The sequence below is a fragment of the Hydractinia symbiolongicarpus genome, chromosome 5, assembly GCF_029227915.1.
Source record: "Hydractinia symbiolongicarpus strain clone_291-10 chromosome 5, HSymV2.1, whole genome shotgun sequence".
Classification (NCBI taxonomy): Eukaryota; Metazoa; Cnidaria; class Hydrozoa; order Anthoathecata; family Hydractiniidae; genus Hydractinia; species Hydractinia symbiolongicarpus.
The window spans coordinates 23,030,011-23,050,899 of NC_079879.1; the positions used below are offsets into that span (position 1 = coordinate 23,030,011).

Sequence of the window (20,889 nt, forward strand, 5' to 3'; positions counted from 1 at the left end):
ATTCTTAAACTGGACAGTGGCTATTACACAGGATTCGAAGACAATACTACTCCCTTAAAGAGGGTTTACGCTGCCTGCATAGTCACGTGTTTGATAGCGTTTATTGCTGCCGCCGCCCTGCTGGATTGCTGCCGTTGCGAAAACTTGGTGCTGCTTTGAAATCCAATACCAAATCTAACCCGTAAGCATTTGTATTTTCTTTCGGTTTAAAGAGGGCGAATAAAGAAACGTTGGGAATAATTATTACTCAAACTACTCCTGTCACAAAATGAGCGGTAAATATTAACGGGATATCAATGTTAAAATTTCCAACACTTGACTTACCCAGATTTAGATTATTTTTTTTTTGGATTTTACTCGAAAATTGTGTTTGAAAAGACCAGACCTTAAACAGAAGAGTTAAACTGTTTTGTATTCGTAACAGTGGTAAATATATATTACACGGTATCTTTCGAAAGAAGTGTACAATTTCACTTTCCGTTGTGGTTACCGGATCCTTTCAGATACGTGATACACATCAGAATAAATAGTGTTATTTTTTTTAAGTTGCCTTTGTGTATTGTTCACGAACTAGCGACTCTTTTTTAAAATGCTTGTTTTCATTGTTGTTATTGTTTCTTGTTAGCTCTTTGACTAAGGGTCACGAAAATAACCAGGTCCCACGGGTGAACCGTTATAACTCCTTAGAAGTAGGTTTTTATTGAATTATGCGAATGTTTCACATTACATGAGCTATGTAGGTCTCTTTCTCAGTTTTTAACCACAGTTGAAATTCAAGTTATGGAAAGCTATCTATTTTGTCTGAAAATTGATTAATGGTCCATATGGTATATAACACCAGAAATGACCACTGATTCTATGAATTTTGTGTTAGAGTTAAGGCGGGAAAATTATGTGGGTTAGAGTCAAAAATAATTTTCTGGCAAGCTTTATACCGCAGTGTTGGTTGCGAAATGTGGTATCAAATTACGACATGTGATTTCACATCCTCGTCCCCAGGGTTTGTTGCTTATGTCAAAACCGCTAGCGCTTACTTGACAGGCCGCGATGTCAAAAAGGCAAAAAACCCTGGGGACGAGACTCTTATACTGCAATATTTACTGACCCTCCCAGTAAATAACATTGAGATAAAACTGAAAAGTCTAATTTAAACGACGACGAATCTTTTAAGTAAGTTAGTATGTTTTTCTAAATTGAATTTTAAAACTTTAATTGGACGAGTCATGTCAGTTGCTGTCAGTGCCTTAAAGTTGTACATACAGAGTTTCTATATAGCAGCAAACAATTCCTCTTGATTTTTCCATCTTTATAATAATGGCCTTTGTTTGCATTCTTGTGGGTCAAAAGGGGTACCCTGCCCTATGAGTAATTCCACTATTTCATATTAACAGGCAGTCAAAACTCACGAAACATTGAAAAACCGGGGGGTTTTGTTATGAAAAGTGTAATAATAATCCTGCTTATAGTAATAATCTCCATCCAAGCAGATTTTTTTATTTCATGTAAACAGGCGGAAAAGGTCACACAATAACAATGCTAAGAATATGAACGACGGACAAACCACCGTGAAATTTCTATGGGCTAACGGCTAGTGTTTTATATTATCTATAAGCATCCGTAAAATATATATTGAGGCAGACAAAGATTTCAACGTTCGTCTCTGCAAGTATTTATGTAGGTCATACCTGTACTTACACGCAGGACTAAGGATGTTAGGGGTTAAATAAAATGTGTCAAATTCTGCTATTTGTTGCTGACGTAAGCGCATTAAATTTTTAGGCGCCTTGTGGACCCCGACATGGTTTATTCCGACGAGCACAATTTAAATGCTGCTTACCTAACCTATGGATCTGAAAAGTAGTACTTCTGCAGCCCACAAGCTGCAAAGAATTCATTAGCTGATGCTTTTTGCCAACTTAAAAAAAAACACAAAAAGTGTCATTGTCTGAATATCTTCGTTGTAGATATGACCAATATGAATTTGTGAATTTTGTTCACAGCTCTCACCATAAGAACCTGCCCTAAACAATTCTTAATAATCATTTTTTACATTTCTATCAAATGTGTACCTGTCTTATGGCCCTACCAAGAGTTTCAATAGGCTCTTCGGTTTCCACACACACATATTGGATTTTTATATTTTATCTCTGATGATTTATATTCGCACTTTCTTCTATAAGAACAAAAAATTTATCTTTTTTTCAAGTTCAAGTGTTCCTTGTTGACTTTCTTGGAAAGATCAAAATTATCTGCTTACTCGCTCAGTTAGGCCGCCTATCAAAATCAAACTTTAGTTTTAGTCTCGTTAATTTATCGTAATTATTGCTAATATTTATAATCCTATGTTTGCCCTCTTTTTTGACATCTACCCATTTTCTACTGTTCTTTTTTCTGCCGTTGCTTCGAAAATGCTTTGTTTTCTGATTCATGCTGTTATAAAATCTTATTTATAAAACTTAACACCGGTATCATAAAAATTCGATTATTTATGATCAATAATATTATGATTGTTTTTACGTAAAAAAATTAAATACTGTTCAACAAGCACGGCCGATAATAACAGTCTCTATTTTGTTTGAGCAAATTCATCACCAATGCTTCAAGGGGATGTTTCTTTAAATGCCAATCAACTTAATCGAGTCTTCCTATTTGTTCTTTTTGTCTGTTTTTACTTTGAACACTGTCATAATGTGAACAATTGTGATGAGAGTTCAGTAAAAAAGAATACATTGAAAATATGAACCAATCAAACCACAAAACATGAGTGGTAATAAAAATGCAAGGCAGCCCTGATTATCTGGACATGTTCTCCACGTTACCCTGCATTCAATCTAACAGTTTAATAACAACTTCACACAAATAAGATAAGCATGGCTTACCTTAAACTATTAACTGGAAAACGAATTTTGGTATAGTTCGTTTTAATGGGAATTTTATAACAATACATCGTTGTATGAATTGCAACAAAAGAGATTATCGGCGTATTTTAAAGCCATAGCATAAAACTAATCGCGCTTTCTTTTTTTTGTGATTAATCTTATAAATTGCAGCTTGAGTAAACATGTTCCAGAAAAACTCTTCAATTAATTCCTATCTTTTTTAGCCTTTCTCAAAAAGTCAATTTAAATACATTCCCATATTATTTCTAGAGTTTCTTGCCAGCATAAGAATAAAACACGTTGATACAATATATTCGGAAATGACTTTATAGGTACCAGCCCCTACGCCCGTGAAAAATTTTTATCGGTTTGATAGTCCTTAGATTTCCGTTCGTCGTACATATTTCCTGCATCAATATTTCGTGCATTATGTGCGCCTGTTAATATGAAGTAATGAAAATGCTCAGACAAGGGGACTCGAATTAAAGCTACAGGGCAGCCATTTTGAACAAATAGAGAGAATATAGTATTATTTATACAGGGATAATCACGGGCGTGGGGCGTTTGAAAGGGCGTGAGATAACAGCTAAGCAATTTTGAATAAAAAATAAAAATATATATTATAATTTAACATAATTTACATGATTTTTTACAGTTATCTTGCATAAATCCTTTATATTCCTTATGTTTACAAAATCCATTTCGTGCCCAGTATCCGCAGTTACCACTTTTGTCTTTGTCATTACATGGTTTTGGTGGTTTGTTGCAGAGGTTGCACGATTGTTTACAATTTTGTACCACCCAACGGTTGCTGCAGTAGCTGGTCAAATCCCCGCAAAATGGGAACATGTTTTTACACACTGAAATGGAAAATAAAACAACGTCAAGTAAAGCTCAACTTGAATCTACTTGTATAAATTTATTGACAGCTTACTTTCGGGATTATAAAATGGCTTACCGGTAGGGGGTGGGTTGGTTACAACTGGACCACCACGGCATTTATAGTACTTGTTTAATTGATTGATGTCAATAGTTGTTAACCCTACTCTTTGACCGAGTCTCTCATTTGGATTGCTTTTTGAAACGATTGTTTTTCGCCCATTAATGCTGAATGCGTAACTAAACGTAATTGTTATTTAACGTTCAAAGAATATGTCGCTATCTCGTAATTTGCAGTATCTCTCTCGTTGTTACCGTGCACAAAAAGCGAAATACACTGTATTGCTTTAACGGATCACGCAAAGCGAGAGGAAAACATTTGCGATTCTGTAGATCGTACTTACTTTCCATAATGCATAATAGATTTTTTATCATAAGGTTCACCAAGTGTTGAAGCCTGACCAGCTCTGTAGGGGTCGAAATTATACCACATGGCTAAAAAATGGCAAAAAAAACAACTTTAATGTTTTGCTTCTAAGACATTGCATGCAACTTAAACCTATTCTATTCTGACAGAGCTGGGTTTGAAGCATGTTCAAAAAATGCAATTATTAAATTTATAACAACAATCACAAAAGTTTGGTTTGGATTCTAATCTAACTCACTTACATTTGCGAATATTGTTGTAATGGATTGTGATATATTGATTGCGATCTCTTCTGGATTGTTCGTGATAAAATCCTAAAGCGTGCATCATTTCATGGATTGTCACACCCTTGGTACCACAACCTCTTCCCAATGAAATTTGTTGTCTTCCCCGCCTTTGTCGACCAATCATTGAGTAGCATCTGAAATAGGAGCAGAATTATTATTAATTGGTTCAATGGCAAACTATCCACTTGTATTGTCTCAGTCTGGCTATGAAACTTGACTCACCCTCCTCCGTGCATGAATTCGACATAGCCACCAGCTTGTCTAGCAAGTGCTGCAGTGTATGGTTTAAACCGAATACAGGTTTTTGCGTTAAATTCTTGGATAGCTTGCTGCACGGCTGATCCATAACCTATTTTGAGCATTTAAAAAGCTCAATCAATCAATCAGTCAATCAATAAATCAATACAGAAGTGGGTAAAGCTACCTAACCAATTTATAAGCGTTTTGTGTTCACTTTTTTTAACGTTCGATTTATGACATTCTAAAAATAAACTTACCAAATCCGCGTGCAAATTTGTATGGTACCACCCCATTCGGCCACACCCCTCCAGCGATAGCATCAAATGTGCTCATGCCAGCTGCAGAGCGTACACGCATTTCGTTGATTGTTTTTTTCAGTTTTTTTGTCATTACAATGTCTCCTTCGAATAGATCCACTTCTATAACAAAACAAATTTTATTAACTGTGTAGTGCTTAATCATCTCTTTAAAAAAACGTCATGCTACGGATACACGAAATGCATTATATATAAGACGGGTAAACCAGTGGATTTTACCACCGGAGTCCAGCTAGTTATTAATAATATCGTAAAAACTACACACTTACTGTTCGCAGAGAATGCATCTTTGTTTCCATCTATAAAAATGAAAAACGAAGAAATATTAAGTTTCCTGGTTTTTTGGTGATTTTCTGTGACTTGAAAAGAATAAAAAATCATACGGTCAAAAATAAAGACACGTACATAACAATGGAGAATTTCTTTTGATGATATTATCCAAAACATTATCATCGTCATCTTTCACAGCGTCTGCAGGAGGCTCTGGTGGTTTGGTTGTCAGAGCTAGAAATGTATAAAGACAACAGATTGAGAGAAGCAAAATCAAATTGGTAAATTCTCTTAAATGTTACAGATTTTTTTCTGTGATTTGAAATGAAGGCAAGTTAAAAGCTACTTACCATATCCAAAAAAAACTACCATAAATGCAACACATATTCTTGAATCCATTTTCTTTGAATAGTTAATAAATGTCTTACTTCAAGATTTGCTTGTATGAAGTATGTGTACTGAATTCGTGGTTTTATACCCTGCCAAGTGTGAGTGAGTCATTTGTTCTAAACAATCTCGCATTGTCGAGGATAAAATATTCTGCTGTTTCGTTAAGTTTCTCTTCATAAACAATACCCTAAATTTTGACGTCAAGCCTTACCGCTTTTTCAGTATTTTTCTTTTCACTTTAAGTTGTTAGCAGATATCGGAAAGAAAATAAACTAAGATTTGTTTACGTTGCGTCACAAGTTGGACATCCACATCACGTAAAATAATTCTGACGAAGTGACATGTCTTGTTAAAACGAGAAGACAAAAAGTAATTTACTTGTGGACTCACAAAAGTGTTTCTTATGTCAACATGTTAAATATCAATATACTTCTTTCAATAGACAATGTTTAGTCCAGCAATCAAACCTACTTCTTATTATAAAAACAAAAAAAAAATTGCCCATTATGCTTGGCCGACGAATAAAAATTGTTCCCTTTAAAAACGCTCTGCGACCCCTAAAACAGCTTTTTTTACTATGATGTATACTTAAAATATTGTCCTACTTACGCCTGGGGTGCTCTGAAGACAGTTTTGAAAATAACTGTTTCTTTAAGTAGATCTAAATCGCTAACACTGGAGCTAAAAATAGCTAGATGGTAAGAGATGGTAAATTAAGCCAAATCAATAAAAGAATAAAAAAAAAATAAATGATTAAACAAAATCTTTGACACGCAAAATCAGAAATGTCATTATGCATTATCCTTAGTTTTATGAAAAAGTAATAAAAGAGTGCCTTTTTGGGGACAAAAATTTAGCACGAGTTATAAAGTGTTTTACATTGCTATGTATTAGAGATCATTGATCATATAGTCAGGAGGCTGTTAACATGATTCCTCATATGCAAGACATTCAGAATGACTTCGATTCAAGTCCAATTTCCCTTATTTTTAACATTATGATCTGTGGCTGTGTTTTGACACTTTAAAAAGCCTTAATTGTTTTGAAAAAAGTGAAGCGAGGGGGTGGTTAATTAATACTTACACCTTAACAATTAACACACGTAAAAATAGCAAAAAAGTGTTCTGGTAATAAAGGGACGGATTTAAAAATCAATCGATCAGGTTATCAGGAAATTTGATTAGGTAATTTTAATTTTTGTTTTTTATTATTGAAATAATTATGGCATAGTCGCCAGGCATAACTTTATAAAAAATTTTAATTTGATCCTTTGGATCTTTCTTCAATGAACAAAGACTTTAATCTTGTCAGACTGTATCAATTATCAAATAAAATGCCAAGGAGACTGTCTGGAAACAAACCAATGATAGTATAATAGAATGAATTAGTGTATTGCAAGTATAATTCAACAAAATTCCTGTCGTTTTCTTCCGGATTTTTTTCTCTCTTTTCTGAAAACCTCTGCAAAATAATTTACCTTCAATCAATAGGCGTTTTCTTAATTTTTGTTTAATCAGCAAAAGTTGTAATAACGTCAAATAGCTCAATCAAATTGAGCGCTCGGATTTAATAATTCTTAAAAAATGTGTTCACCTCCATTTTTTGATTAATCAGCAAAAGTTCAAGCAAGGTCACTGGACTTAACATTAGCTCAAAAATCCTGCATACATAAGCGCCTTTGTCTTGTAAGTTTCGAAGCCACCCTATTACGTCTTAAAACTGTACCTTATTCAGTATCGTTAATAAACAATGAACAAAGGAAACGTGATGTTAATGTCTAAATAATGTGAAAAATAAACAGTTGAGACTAAGTATATATATAACAGTCCCAACTATTTTATAGAAGTATAAAGTAATATCGTCTAAAGAACGTGAAAATGATAAAAATGCAATTAATATTAACGCTAGCATGTTTCGTGAGTGGTAAGTTTTCAATCTCATTAATCGCTAATTTAACGATGCAGTTTTTTGGAGAGGAAAAGTAATGGTTATAAATTATATCGCATTCTTTCAGGGAGGATACATATTATATTTTCTTCTGTGTTCATAATATGCTTTTAAATGTTTAGCGTTCGCAAAACAGCCTCCCGCACCTCAAATTCTTGATCCGGAGGAAGACTACAATGTTATGGATAAAATTATAAGTAACAATGATTTCCTTCAAAGTAAGAGATATTATTAAGTTCAATCGACTAGAATTTGTACTTTTTTCCAGGGTATCTAGTGTGTTTTTTATTAAAAACGATTTTGTTTAGAAACCAATAAAGGGAGCTCAAAGGGAAAAGGTAAGTGCGTTAATGTCTTTGAATATAAAACTACTCAAGATGCAAATTGCAGATAATTTGAAGATCATGAAAGTCATTAAATATATAACTATTATTTAGATCCAGAATTATACGAAGGCGACATTATCATGACGGATAAACTGCAAAAAACAATGGAAGAAATGCGAATTCGTTCTGAGGCTGGCATGAGCACATTTGATGCTATTGCTGGAGGAGTGTGGCCAAATGGCGTGGTACCATACAAATTTGGACGAGGCTTCAGTGAGTATCGCTTATATGTTATGCTCAAATCGTCTTTAAAATAACAGTGGAAATCCTAGTAAGCATGGAGAAAAAAATCCTGAAGATTATCATATATATGTCATTAATATTTACCCAGGTTACCAATCCGCTGTGAAGCAAGGTATTGATGAATATAACAAGAAAACATGTATTCGGTTTAAACCATACACCGCGGCACTTGCCAGACAAGCTGGCGGTTATGTCGAATTCGTGCACGGAGGAGGGTGGGTAAAAGTACTATATCGTGTTTCTTCTCCTGTGAGATTAAACAAAAGTAGAAATTTAATAAGATGTTACTCACTTTGCAGGTGTTCCTCTTACATTGGTCGACAACGGGGTAGGCAACAAATTTCATTGGGTAGAGGTTGTGGTTCTAAAGGCGTGGCTGTGCATGAAATGATGCACGCGTTAGGATTTTACCACGAACAATCTAGAAGGGACCGTGATGATTATATTACTATTAATTGGAACAACATCAACAAAGGTAAGGGATGGTTTACCTACAGTTTGAAAAGTATCTAAGTACTGCAAAATTAAATTTAGCACTTGATGAATTAAAGTGATATTAGTGATATTGCTGATATGATTTTCTATTTTTTTCATGATAAAAGTTTAGTCGAGTCCACACAAAACGCAAATTTTGCTTTGAATCTAATTTTAAAAACCCAAATGTTAATAACACAATAGGTGTATCCAAGTTTAGTGGAAAATTAAATTCGCTGTTTTACAAAAAGGGTGAATTTTCTTTCTGTTAAAATTTCTGACATTAAAGTAGACATGAAGTGAGTATTTCTTTCGGTATATTATAGCTGTTTGGTACAACTTTCAAAAGTACAGAGCTGGACAAGCCTCTACTCTTGGCGAGCCTTATGACAAAAGATCTGTAATGCATTATGGGAAGTAAGTAAAAACACGTTAACTATGCATTTAACTCTTGTTCAATTTACAAAGTCTTACAACAAATTACCTCAGAAAAGGAATTGCATTAATACAATCATCCTTCCAATCAATTACAAATGTCAATTGTTTTCCCTTCCATTGTACTGCGGACTGTTCTTTTTTGCGAAAACCATAATTATGATCAAAATTGAAAAAAATGTTACTTTGTAACAACCTTGTTCCTAGGATACTTCCCCTGTGATAAGCTACAGTCTGAGATAAAAGATGAACTTATACAACAACCATGTCAAGTACTTTCTCTTTCAACCCTTTTTTGACCTATTATTTAAGAGACTAAGAATTGCCTGGACATCTGTTTTACATTCTAATTGATTTGCAATGTACTTGCTAACCATTTGCGACGTCAGCTGAGTACTTTAAATTCATAGGGTTTAAATATCGTACGAAACGTAAACACAATGTTAAATTTTCTGCTGTACCAACTCTCGATTAGCCTTAAGTCGAGATTCATCAGATACAGAGCTTAGTCGTTAAGCAGAGAAGTCGTGTTTGGTGGTTCACTACAACTTGTCTAAATTTTATATATTTCTTCTTCAGCTACGCATTCAGCTTAAATGGTCAAAAAACAATAGTTTCTAAAAGCAATCCTTCAGAACGATTAGGCCAAAGAGTTGGGTTGAGTGATATCGATGTTAAACAGTTAAAAAAGTATTACAAATGTGGAGGAGGACCCGTGGTCACGAGCCGCCCTCCTACTGGTGAGTTATTATAAGGTTGCTATATTGCAAAAGTGTTTTATGGAAATAAGTGTGACCTTAACCTATGACCTTTCCTTTTTCAGCTTGCAGCAATTTATATCCGTTCTGTAAAGTATTAACAAAATGGTGTACAAACCAATGGGTTAAAGGAAATTGCAAACAATCCTGCAACCTTTGCAACAAACCTCCACCACCACCATGCAATGATAAAAACAAAAGTGGAAACTGCGGATACTGGACACGAGCTGGATATTGTAAACATAAAGAATATAAAGGATTTATGCAAGATAACTGTAAAAAATCATGTAAATTATGTTAAACTAATATATTCCTAGAAATTGAATAAGATACAACCGACTTTTTTATTCCTAACTGGTAAAAATACATTTCATGCATCAATGGGCTAAAGAAAATTAACAATTAGATCCTCAGGTGATATGGCAGTTAGAAGTAGTCCAAAGGTTAGATGAAGTAAAAATCTTACATTGATTTTAACGTGTATAACTTGTTTCCGTGCTCTTCAAGAGAATCGTGTATACACCATAACACATTTTCTCTTGATTTTGATGAACCAAATAAGTTATTTTTTATTGACGTTAAACCAAAACCATTGTCGATGGTAAAAATTTTCGTATTTTTTAAACTGCTTTCAATTTCTGCTAAGCAACCTGCAACCAACCAGATCGAAAATTAAAGAAATACATGTAGCTCCTAAAGCAGTGTTGCTAGAGTTCTGAATCTTTTATTATATAGATTACTTTCTGACTTTACTCCCGTGAATAATTCTTTATTAATTAAGTTTTATAACAATTAAGGGCTTACCCCAGTGTTGTCAATAAACTCATTTCTTTCGTTGGTTAGGACGTATTACTGGTGACTACGTAGAAGTATTAAATCCAGGATAAAAGACTTCGCAAAATTAAGTACGAGTTAAATTGGCTGCAGGAACCTGCAAGTTTTCTGTACCTAAGGATTTGCATCTCTACACTAACTAGCTAATGCACTTTGTTTTCCAAGACTTTTGCGAGAGATAATTATTAAGTTTAAAATAGATGTCTAGCACTTCTAAGATATGGAACTTCAGGAATTATTTAAAAAAAAGTGAAAGTAGACTACTTTTTGTGTTACTAAACTTAGGTAATATACAACCATTTTCTTACTCAAGATTACTTTTAAAACTTAATGTAAACTTATTCCCAACAAATGAAAAAAAAATTGGTAGCTGCTTTACCTAGATCAGGTAACGACAGGCTTTTGCCTGTGAATCGCCTTATAAAGACGCACCACTGTAAACACCCTACGCGCATATGCGTCATGGTTTGCCTGTATTAAGCCCACATTCCTGTGTATTGTTGACGATTAACTTTTAAACGAGAATTTGTTGCATAGAAGTGTCGAACGATTTTTCTATAGCGGGGTAACGACAGGTTGTATGTAGCCGGTGTTTTTATTTCAGTCAGGATTGCGAGTAAGTTATTTTTTTAAGCTCCGCTGGTCTGCTCCACTATGACATGCCACATACCTGTACCAAATTCTTCAACCTGTTTGTGTAACATATCGTCCACCTGCACTTAAGTGATCAACCTGCGCTTAACTTTAGGTCACCCTTTTAGGATAGTATCTATTCCGTCTGTCTCTTTGTGTGCAGAAAACAAAGTCGTACTACGATAACACGAAACACGATATATAAAAGGGCAGGTGAACCAGTGGATTTATCCACGGGCTACTGACTAGTCTATAACATAGTTTTCACGCGTCCAGTGTGGAATTTCGTAACTCAAATATTATTTTCAAATAAATGACTTACGCCAATTGTTTTATTACGAAAGTCCAAAAATTATTCTCACTTTTCAGAGAAAACTTTATAATAGTTTAATCAGGTGGTTTTATTTAATCACAATATTATCTAAAATTAAAAACGAACAGTTATCATTACTTTCAATTTACAATTTCATTTTATAATTCCAATTGTTCTAATCTTCAATTTGCTTTTGCTTTTGGTTCTTTCTTTTTCGACCGCTTATAAATTCTCATAGAGGATACTTACAACGCAAAACTTTGCAGTGTGGTAAGAACCAAAATTAATAAGTTAGAATTATTTTTTTTGCTGACGTCAGCGTTTTTACGTGGTGACATCAGTAATTTTTAAATTAGGGGAAATTATCCTTACCAATCTAATTCACGTCTGGTAAATATTCTAGTGATGTAAATAGTTTGTAACATATTTTCCAGTTTTTTCACAAAAAAAAAGAAGAAGGATAAGCTGTAACAAAATCCCAAACAATCCGATGAATGAAATATATCGGCAATCCGATATATATCGGATTAGAATTGTGAAAATAGCGGAAAGCAAGTTAAACAAGTGACAAAAGTTAGCCAAACTGTTTAAATTAACACTTTGTGAATTTTTATAAGAATATGATTATAAGATCCAAATTTATGCCATTTAACATTTTACAAAGGTTCACAAAAACTGGTATATGATAGTTGTAAAAATATTATTAGTTACAAATTTTCATGAACATTGTCTTTCAGATGACATTAAAATGTGATTTTTTCCGTGGCTACTTGCTATGCCACCCTTTATTAGCACCCACCCACCCAACCTCACCTCGAAATGGTTGAGTATATAAAAAAAGTTTGAAGAAACGCTAATTAGTTGGAGACACACACCTTATGGGGAAAAAAAGTCAAGGGAAAATTTCGTCGGGTTAAAATTCAGGCTGGGAAAAATTAAGTCACTTTTGAAAAATAAGTCACTTTTCCCCGACTAATTTTTGATTTCCTGTAGATAACCTCACAATGAAATTAGAATCAATTTATTTTATTTATCTATGTATGTTTTTCATACAAAAACAACTACGAGAATAAGTACAAAAATCTAGTGCACAGCAATTACGTTCTTTTTTGCACTAATTGTGAAGTCAGCATCTGTGTCAAATGATCCTCTTCCTGATTTTGTTCAACTAATCCAGTGTAGTTCCAATCATATATGCTGTTGTTCATGAAGTCATTCATCATAAGTAAGGTTTTTCATCGTCGTAACAATGAGAAAAAAATTTAGGATAAAGAAAAAGTCGGGGTAAACACCCTTAGTCGGGTTTAAAAAAATCGGGTAAAAGTACTAGTCGGGGAAAAAAGTCTTGCAAAAAATTTTTGTCACTATTTCCCGATTTTTTTCCCCGATAAGGTATTCTTATTGAAAAATATTGCAAATAAAAGAAGTTGTAGCAAAATAGTTTAAGAGCTTTTATTATTTACGTAATATCTCCATCAAACGTAATCAGGTCAAATAAATGGTTTCTTAGGTGACACATTATTAGATCTAGCGTAGCACATGATGTAATTTTGCGTTCTTATTTTTTACGAGAAATGTTAATTATCGTACATGAATCAATCTTTCGATTTACTGGTTTCAGTATTAGTGGCTATAAAAGCTTGAACATATCTAAATTCAAATATTAAAACCTATGTGCAAGACTTACCACTATGGCAATTTTTTTTTTTTTTTTTTTTTTTTTTTTTTTTTTTTTTTTTTCGCCAAAAGAAATTTACATACAACTATTTCAAAATTACAGATACAAGTTCTACATACACATAAGTACAGGCATAAATTTCTACATTAGGATATATATATATACATATATATATATACATAACTGTATCACGTACGTAGAATAAAATGGCAGGAGTAAGTAGAAGACTATCGAAATGTTTGTGCGTATAATCATATTTGCAATACTCTGCGTGGAGGTTGGTAAGTACAGAGTTTATTTATTTATTTATTTGTATTCAATAGACTGGTAACTGTCACAACAAAAATTTCTGAAGATAAGGTTGTCATAAATTAGATTTTGTTCTTTTTGCCATTTTTTTGCAATAGGAAATAAGTTATTTTTTTTCAACACTAAAAACAATAAATATAGAGTGGGGACAGCATTTGTACCCGTGAAATCTGTATCTACAATCTTGGACATAAATTAGTGGACAAGTCTTAAATTTTAATACCCCCTTCCTCCCAAGGTTAGTGTCGCAGCCAAAATAGTGATTGACCTTCAAAATTCAACATAGAAGTTGGGGGGAAGGGGGAAATTAAAGAGACACAATTTGTCTAAGATTGAAGTTATTCTGGCAAAGCATGCTCAACATTACAAAGTCTAGTCAAATCATAAAGTGATTTCCATTTTTTTTAAAATAGGCATCAAATTATTTGATTAAAATGACATCACCCTCAAAAAAACCATTATATACTAACTTTAACAAATCGTCAAAAACCGTTTCCAACCAAGTATCATCTGTGAAGTGTGGAAGGAACATTATACATAAATGGATGGCTTTCTTATGATGGGGACTTAAACAGAAAAAATAAATTTTATAAATCACCTTTAATGCACTTTTCATCAAATCAGTTAGCTTCGTAGGAATAATGTCTACAGTGGAAAATTTGCCCGAAAGCTTTTGGGTTACGCGTTACAAAAATCTGATAGCACAAAAAGAGCTAGAATAAGAATTTAAAAACATAAATGAAATTGGCAGCTGTAAGGAAAAACCTTCCAAAATTAACTTCGTAAACTATTGGCGAAGAAACGTAAAGGCGAATCTCCACTAGGTGATTTTAACGACGATTTTTATTATAATTGCCGGAAAATTCGTGATGAAACTGACGTATAGTGGAGAAGCAAAATGACGATTGTTTCAAATTTAAGATCGCTGATGTTAACATGCTTTGCTATTTTTTTACTTTGAAGAAGACTTCAATTATTAATGTTGGATATAATTAATATGAATATTATATAAGACATTATATAAAAAGTTGTTAAAATAATTCGGACAACACAAAACGACTATGTTCTTCTGATGCCATCTTTACATCATTCCTAAGAAAATAAAATTATACCTTAGTAAAAACATTGTTTTTTTCTTTCTTCGTAGCCTATTTGGACATTTACGTCTCCAAACGTAATGGTGAAGATGACACTCTCTGTGGTACGTATTTAAACCCCTGTAATACATTTACATTCGCTGCAAAGAAGCTTCGCACTTCAGCAACTACTGTGCGATTGGACGGGGGTACGGATAAAACATATGTGTATTATGTAAATCAATCAGTTATCCTTAAAGATGACATTGCAATGGCCAATTATAAAGGCAACAAATTCCGACCAGTCATTCAGATGATAAACCAAAACAAAAAACAAAATTACTTATTTTATTTATCAAAGAAAGACACTCAGTTAAAAGTTAAGAAGATAATTTTTGTTGGAACATCACTTTTGCAATACAGTTCATCTTTTAATATTACTATCACCAACTGCAGCTTTGAGAATGCAACTTCACCTATAATACAGGCAAACGGTACTGTAGAACTTGTTGTAATGCATGTATCGCATAGTTCTTTGAAGTATACACGGCTTATTAGCACCTATGAAGTTGGCAATCTGCATGCTGTTATAGACTCATGCGCATTCCTTGGTAACAGAAGTGAAAAACGAGCGATAATTGAATGGCATGCAACTAAAGTAGCGAGAATACGAGTAAAACATAGCACATTCAAATGTCCGGTGGGAATTTCGATGATATGTTCTATTCCAACTTTGTCTATCCTTGAACAACATCAAATAATTAGATTTAAAACTTCACAAAACTACTTATTTCAAATATACAACTCATCTTTTCATTCAGAAGATGATTCGCATAAAATGAAAAAATATGGAATTATGTCATACAAATGTCCAATAATATCATTGCAGGAAAGCAAATTTTCAAGATTTCAATCCTCGCCTGTGAAAGTATATTCAGCTATTTTAGTGAGGATTAACAAATCTTCATTTAGAAATAATAAAGCCATCCAAGGTGGTGCTTTATATGCTGAGAGATGTTTGAACATCGATATAGACCACTCTTTATTCTTTAATAACACTGCAGACTTTGGGGGCGCCATATATATATCTAAGGGAAAAGATGAATCTTTTATCAAATCATCATTATTTTTTAATAACTCAGCTACCATTTCCGGTGGCAGCATTTACGCGGAAATAGAAGATATCTTGTACAATTTGAATTTACATTTACGTTCAGTACAATTTACAGGTACAACAGACAATCCATTAGCTAACGGAATAATAATTTATACAAATGCGCGTGTATATTATACAAACGTATCAGTATCTATAACTAACACTAGTCTCGATGTCCCAATACTGGACGGGATACGTTGTGACAATAAAAAAGTATGTGGAATGAATCACCTTATTAATCTGTCGTTATCTTGTCCGTACAATTATGGCGTCGTTCCATTGAGAAATTACCGTTTATTTTCATTCCAGTGTCGCACATGTGCCAAAGGGATGTATAGTTTAACAAGAGATCAGATTACGGTACCAGGTAATGGCCTTGTCTATAAAAAATCAGATTTTAAGTGTTTTCAATGCCCCCCAGGTGGAAAATGTGAACATGGAATAGTGAGCAAGGGGAATTTTTGGGGATATGTCGAAAGTGACAACAAAATAGTATTTCTATCCTGTCCTACTTCCTATTGCTGTTCTCAGACCACAACGAAATGTTTTTCATACAATACCTGTAATAAAAAAAGAACAGGGATACTTTGCGGAACATGCCAAAGGGGATATAGGTTGAATTATTTTAATAATGGCTGTGTTAAGAATGAAGGGTGTAATCAGTGGCTGTTCTGGATTTTGTATCTAGCGTATGGAATACTTTATGTCGTGTTTCTGATGTACTTTAAAACGATATTAAAAAAATTATGTCAGTATCTGCGAAAATTAAAATGCAAACAAGAGCAATCAGGAGTTATTAATGATTTGTATCGATACAGACGTTTTGAAGAGAGTATAGATGAGGATACGAAAAAAATTAATTTTTATGAAGAGAAAGAAAACCAGTCCGGAAAAAATGGTAACACAAAAAATGATGGCAGTAAAACAGATGTTTACACCTCTGGATTGAAATCTATCATATTTTTCTTTTACCAAATACAATCACTATTAGAAATCCCCACACCTGAAAAAAATAATCACGGATATATAACAGTAATAAAAAAATCGATATTAAACATTTTCAATTTTGAATTAGTTCAATTTAACATATCAAAACTTTGTCCAACAAAAGATCTTGATGCACTGTCGAAATCACTGATCAAACTTGGAAATATCTTTATTCTTTTCATCCTGCTTCTTTTATTAGCTGCAATTATAAAAACTTTTCAGCTCTTTAAAAGAAAAAGAAACCCAACGTTTTTGACCAGTGGAACGACAAGTTACAAAATTATGAAGAACATACGCACTTGCTCAATTCAAGTTACTTTGCTAGGTTACACCGCAGTAAATACATTTTGCTTTCGAATGTTGAATTGTGTTTCAATAAGAAATGAAAATTATTTATACATTCAAGGAGATATCAAATGCTATACGTGGTGGCAATATTGCATTTTGATTTTTACTGCGTTATGGATAATTCCTTTTACAGTATCTGTGCACATTTCTGTAAAGATACTACGAAGAAGTCAAATAAATTTGAGACAATTTTACCTTTCATTCGCCATTCCACCAATCTCATTTTATTACTACTTGCGATCGCTATGTACACACAAAACATTGCACGTCATCAACAACAAAGATGATATCGACAAGATAGCAGAAATTTTCTTTGGTCCTTATAAATTACATGAAGATAGCGAATTAAATTGGGAAGCTGTTCTGATTGGTCGACGAATGGTTCTAGCAGGCTTGTGTGCATTCACCGTAAATCCCATCTCACGAATGATTTTCACATTACTGTTACTGCAAGGGTGTCTCCTGCATCATCTGTACGTTTTACCATATCGCACGCAAATCTTGAACCATCTTGAAACAGCCTCATTGTGCTGTTTGATATTCATTAACATAGAAAATTCATTTTTTTCTTTTCTTTACATGAACGATCAATCAAGCGTACCTGGCATTAACACTATCGCTATGGTCTTCGTGTGGGCAGATCACGTGATATTAGCAGCACCATTGTTAATAATAATAGCTATACTTGTGTTTGTATTGTGCAAGAAGTTGTGTTGTATGTTAAGAAATTGTTTTGTTACACTGCATGGTTGAAACTATAGGATGTGAAAACGTTTGCGCATTTAATTCACCAAAATTCAGGCCTGTGACAACTATCCCTCGATAACTTTGAAAAACGAAAATAAAACATACACTAATACTTTTCTTTACTTGAAAAAAAAATTGCATCGTTTTTAAGTGGCCTAACAGTCCATTTTTCCACCCTTCAGGACTGATCGAAATAATTGATACTACTCATTACGCCACCACCCCCATACTCCTCCGCGAAATGATTTTGTTTTCTACGGGCCTGCAATCACAACTTGTACATATGACCAAACGCAAACAATTATTTCTCACTTTTCTTTAATTTCATTTGTTTATCAGTTTCATGTTCGTTGTCCCTTTGCTTATTTAAATTTTGCAAATCAATTTTGTACATTACAATGATAAGGAGTTTTTACAAGACCTTGTGTTTTTCTAAAAAAATGTTCGTGTACAGTTTTTGCAATGTAGAATAAGATTTTCACTTAGTGTTTGGAACTCAACTAACTCAAACTTATCTTGTCTGTATTTTTTATTTTTATTTTTTTATATAAGATATTTAATTTTTTGATTAACTAGTCGTTAGCCCGTGGAAAAATCCACGGGTTCGCCCGTCCTTTTTATACCGCATTGCGTGCGTCTCGCTACCTGCACAGCTTAGCTACCATTTTGCGTGACAGACAGACGGACGGACAGACGTATACAGGTATTATAATATAGATATATATTCTGTTTCCTGACGGTTATTAAGGGCTAAATTTCTTTTTTTTAATTTTTATCTTGCGGTCTACTTTTAAAATAGCTCAGCTTTGTGCAATAACTTGAAAGAATTGTGTTAATTTTCGAGAAGTAGAGACTTTTTTTATTGCAGTTTGGATCTTATTTAAAATTTTATTTAGGAATTTAGCTAGAATTTATCTATATTTTAATTTTGTCACTATATCAGTTATTTAATATTTTTGATGTATATCTTCTGTGTAATGTACTTTACAACATAACCTACTATTGTAGGAGTAAAAACAATCCTTGTTGATGGCAAAAATAAGTCCACCAACACCAACTTTTTATGCCATGGTGAACAAAAAATATGAAAAATTGCTACTATAAGGGAAGAGAGTGTTTTGAGAAGAATTTTATTCAGGCTTTTAAAAAAAGTTTATCCCCACAAAGTGCAAATGTTTTGCAGTAAAGCTGAACCACAAAACGTCTTTCCACATTCCTTAAAGTAGTGCTTTAACACAATGGCTTTTAAGCTAGTCTTAAATAATGGTTGACCCCACCTGTTGAGGAGTGTAATTATTAGTTCCTTCACTTCATTTATAAGACTTTTGTAGGTCTTTATTTGTATAATTTGTAAGAATTCTGTATATTAATCGGTTGTATTTCTTAGAAGTTGATAAGAGATAATCTATCTAAAATTATTTTTCTTTATATAAATATCAGACGATTGTGCACATCTGAGTCCAGAAATAGTAGTTAGTGCTGTTGCTGAATGATAGGCATTTTCAGCAAGTTGACATTAGGATATTGACACAATAAAAAAATTAATTGGATAAGTTTCGTTTACAAGTTTATCTGTTGTGGTAGTACATGCGTCAAAGCAACAATTTTTGAAACTAGGATGGACAATTTCAGGAGTTGATTTTTAGACCATTTTAACTGCTAGAGGGCGCTAATGGGCGTTGAGTTTTAGGGCGACGCCCGTTGAGCTTCCTGCAACGCCCTCCACTAAAACCCCAGTTGCACTTGATTGCCGCAACGGGCGATTAGCCACTTCGAAATTATTTTGCAGTAATAAAACAATTCTCATTTTTAACATAAGCTAAAAAGGTTTCTGTTTTCTAGGTTTCTTATCTTTAGCTACGTAATCAAAGCAGCAGCTACATATAACATTTCAGCCTGACATGAATAAAAACAATGTGCTGTAGCTAAACTAGCTAGTAGGATGATTAATGATAATAGCCGTCGTCCGTCTGTTTATCTGTCTGTTACGGAAACACGAAATGCGATAGATATATAAAGGACGGTCGACCCCGTGGATTTTCCACAGGTTAACGACTAGTATATAATAAATATGTATGTCAATTATCGCTTCCTTGTTTTTCAGGATTTGTTTGGTAAAATATACCAAGAGTAATTTTTCGTCAAGAGTAAGTTTTCGTTTTGGTTATTTTCTTTTTAAAATACTTGTCATTGTGAATGTTTGTGTGTGCTTCCTACGCTACAAGTATAACATTAATACACTGGACTATAACTCGAACCCCTATAACTCGAATCTCTCCTTAACTCAAACGATTTCGCTGGTACGGTGGGAATTTCCTAATAAACTCTCATAGAAAAAACTCTATTACTCGAACCCCCATAACTCGAACGTTTTTTTTTGGTCTCTTCGGGTATTTCCTCTCTATAACTCGAACGTCGCAACATGTATCTAGAACTTTATATGACACAAGCACTTTTTTTGCATTGTTTTGACTCTGTAAACGTAAAGAGAGTCTTAACTGATTCGAATGTCATTCGAACAAAACGTAAACACGATTCTTTGGTCTTGAAGTTTTACAATCATGACGTCTGTTGCTGATCGTTGAAATAAAGTATTTTTTATTTTTTCAGTCCGTTCTTAGCCTACAAGGTCGAGAAGTTGGAATACACGGCTGGAGTCGTTAAAACACATCCTCGTCCCCAGGGGTTTTTGCCTTTACGATATAAGAGATGACAACAAAAAAGGCAAAATACCCTGGGTACGAGGGTGGTTAAAACACGACAGCCGTCAAGCAGAACCAATGCTTGCTAAAATTTTACTGGAAGAGATTCTGATGACTGAAGAAACCTCCAAAAGGATGCAAAATACAGAACATCAGCATTTTCAAGACCTAAAT

At 33.6% G+C, this 20,889-nt stretch overlaps 3 protein-coding genes across 5 annotated transcripts; 2 read left to right on the forward strand and 1 right to left on the reverse strand.

Annotated features, from left to right (window-relative positions):
* Nucleotides 1–3,473: 3,473 nt before the first annotated feature.
* LOC130645461 (hatching enzyme 1.2-like) lies at nt 3,474–6,925 on the reverse strand. Its single transcript, XM_057451459.1, has 9 exons — nt 5,650–6,925; nt 5,435–5,533; nt 5,299–5,328; nt 4,970–5,131; nt 4,695–4,821; nt 4,428–4,606; nt 4,163–4,253; nt 3,838–3,998; nt 3,474–3,739 (listed from the first exon to the last, which is right to left on the reverse strand). Exons 1-9 carry the CDS (start codon nt 5,696–5,698, stop codon nt 3,507–3,509), a joined length of 1,131 nt encoding a protein of 376 aa, XP_057307442.1. The 5' UTR covers nt 5,699–6,925; the 3' UTR covers nt 3,474–3,506.
* Nucleotides 6,926–7,560: 635 nt separating this feature from the next.
* LOC130645460 (zinc metalloproteinase nas-4-like) lies at nt 7,561–10,267 on the forward strand. Of its 3 annotated transcripts, XM_057451458.1 has the most exons (9): nt 7,561–7,612; nt 7,759–7,854; nt 7,945–7,974; nt 8,074–8,235; nt 8,354–8,480; nt 8,565–8,740; nt 9,066–9,156; nt 9,754–9,914; nt 9,998–10,267. In XM_057451458.1, exons 1-9 carry the CDS (start codon nt 7,567–7,569, stop codon nt 10,231–10,233), a joined length of 1,125 nt encoding a protein of 374 aa, XP_057307441.1. In that variant the 5' UTR covers nt 7,561–7,566; the 3' UTR covers nt 10,234–10,267. The 3 variants fall into 3 exon arrangements, with proteins under 3 accessions (XP_057307441.1, XP_057307439.1, XP_057307440.1); XM_057451456.1 differs by having other exon boundaries at nt 8,354–8,740; XM_057451457.1 differs by lacking the exon at nt 7,945–7,974 and having other exon boundaries at nt 8,354–8,740.
* A 2,529-nt stretch (nt 10,268–12,796) lies between these two features.
* LOC130645462 (uncharacterized) lies at nt 12,797–20,196 on the forward strand. Its single transcript, XM_057451460.1, has 2 exons — nt 12,797–13,671; nt 14,847–20,196. The coding sequence occupies exons 1-2, from the start codon at nt 13,626–13,628 to the stop codon at nt 18,017–18,019; spliced, it is 3,219 nt and encodes a 1,072-aa protein (XP_057307443.1). The 5' UTR covers nt 12,797–13,625; the 3' UTR covers nt 18,020–20,196.
* The last annotated feature ends 693 nt before the right edge of the window (nt 20,197–20,889 follow it).

Excerpts from the sequence above, each read along its gene's own strand:
- LOC130645461 (XM_057451459.1), bottom strand. The coding sequence starts at position 5,698 with ATGGATTCAAGAATATGTGTTGCATTTATGGTAGTTTTTTTTGGATAT. Across the intron at positions 5,329-5,434 it reads AAGAAATTCTCCATTGTTAT|ATGGAAACAAAGATGCATTC; the intron begins GTACGTGTCTTT and ends TCATTTTTATAG. Across the intron at positions 3,999-4,162 it reads TCTATTATGCATTATGGAAA|TTACGCATTCAGCATTAATG; the intron begins GTAAGTACGATC and ends AATTACGTTTAG.
- LOC130645460 (XM_057451456.1), top strand. The coding sequence starts at position 7,567 with ATGATAAAAATGCAATTAATATTAACGCTAGCATGTTTCGTGAGTG. Across the intron at positions 7,613-7,758 it reads GCTAGCATGTTTCGTGAGTG|CGTTCGCAAAACAGCCTCCC; the intron begins GTAAGTTTTCAA and ends TTAAATGTTTAG. Across the intron at positions 7,975-8,073 it reads AGGGAGCTCAAAGGGAAAAG|ATCCAGAATTATACGAAGGC; the intron begins GTAAGTGCGTTA and ends ACTATTATTTAG.
- LOC130645462 (XM_057451460.1), top strand. The coding sequence starts at position 13,626 with ATGTTTGTGCGTATAATCATATTTGCAATACTCTGCGTGGAGGTTG. Across the intron at positions 13,672-14,846 it reads AATACTCTGCGTGGAGGTTG|CCTATTTGGACATTTACGTC; the intron begins GTAAGTACAGAG and ends CTTTCTTCGTAG.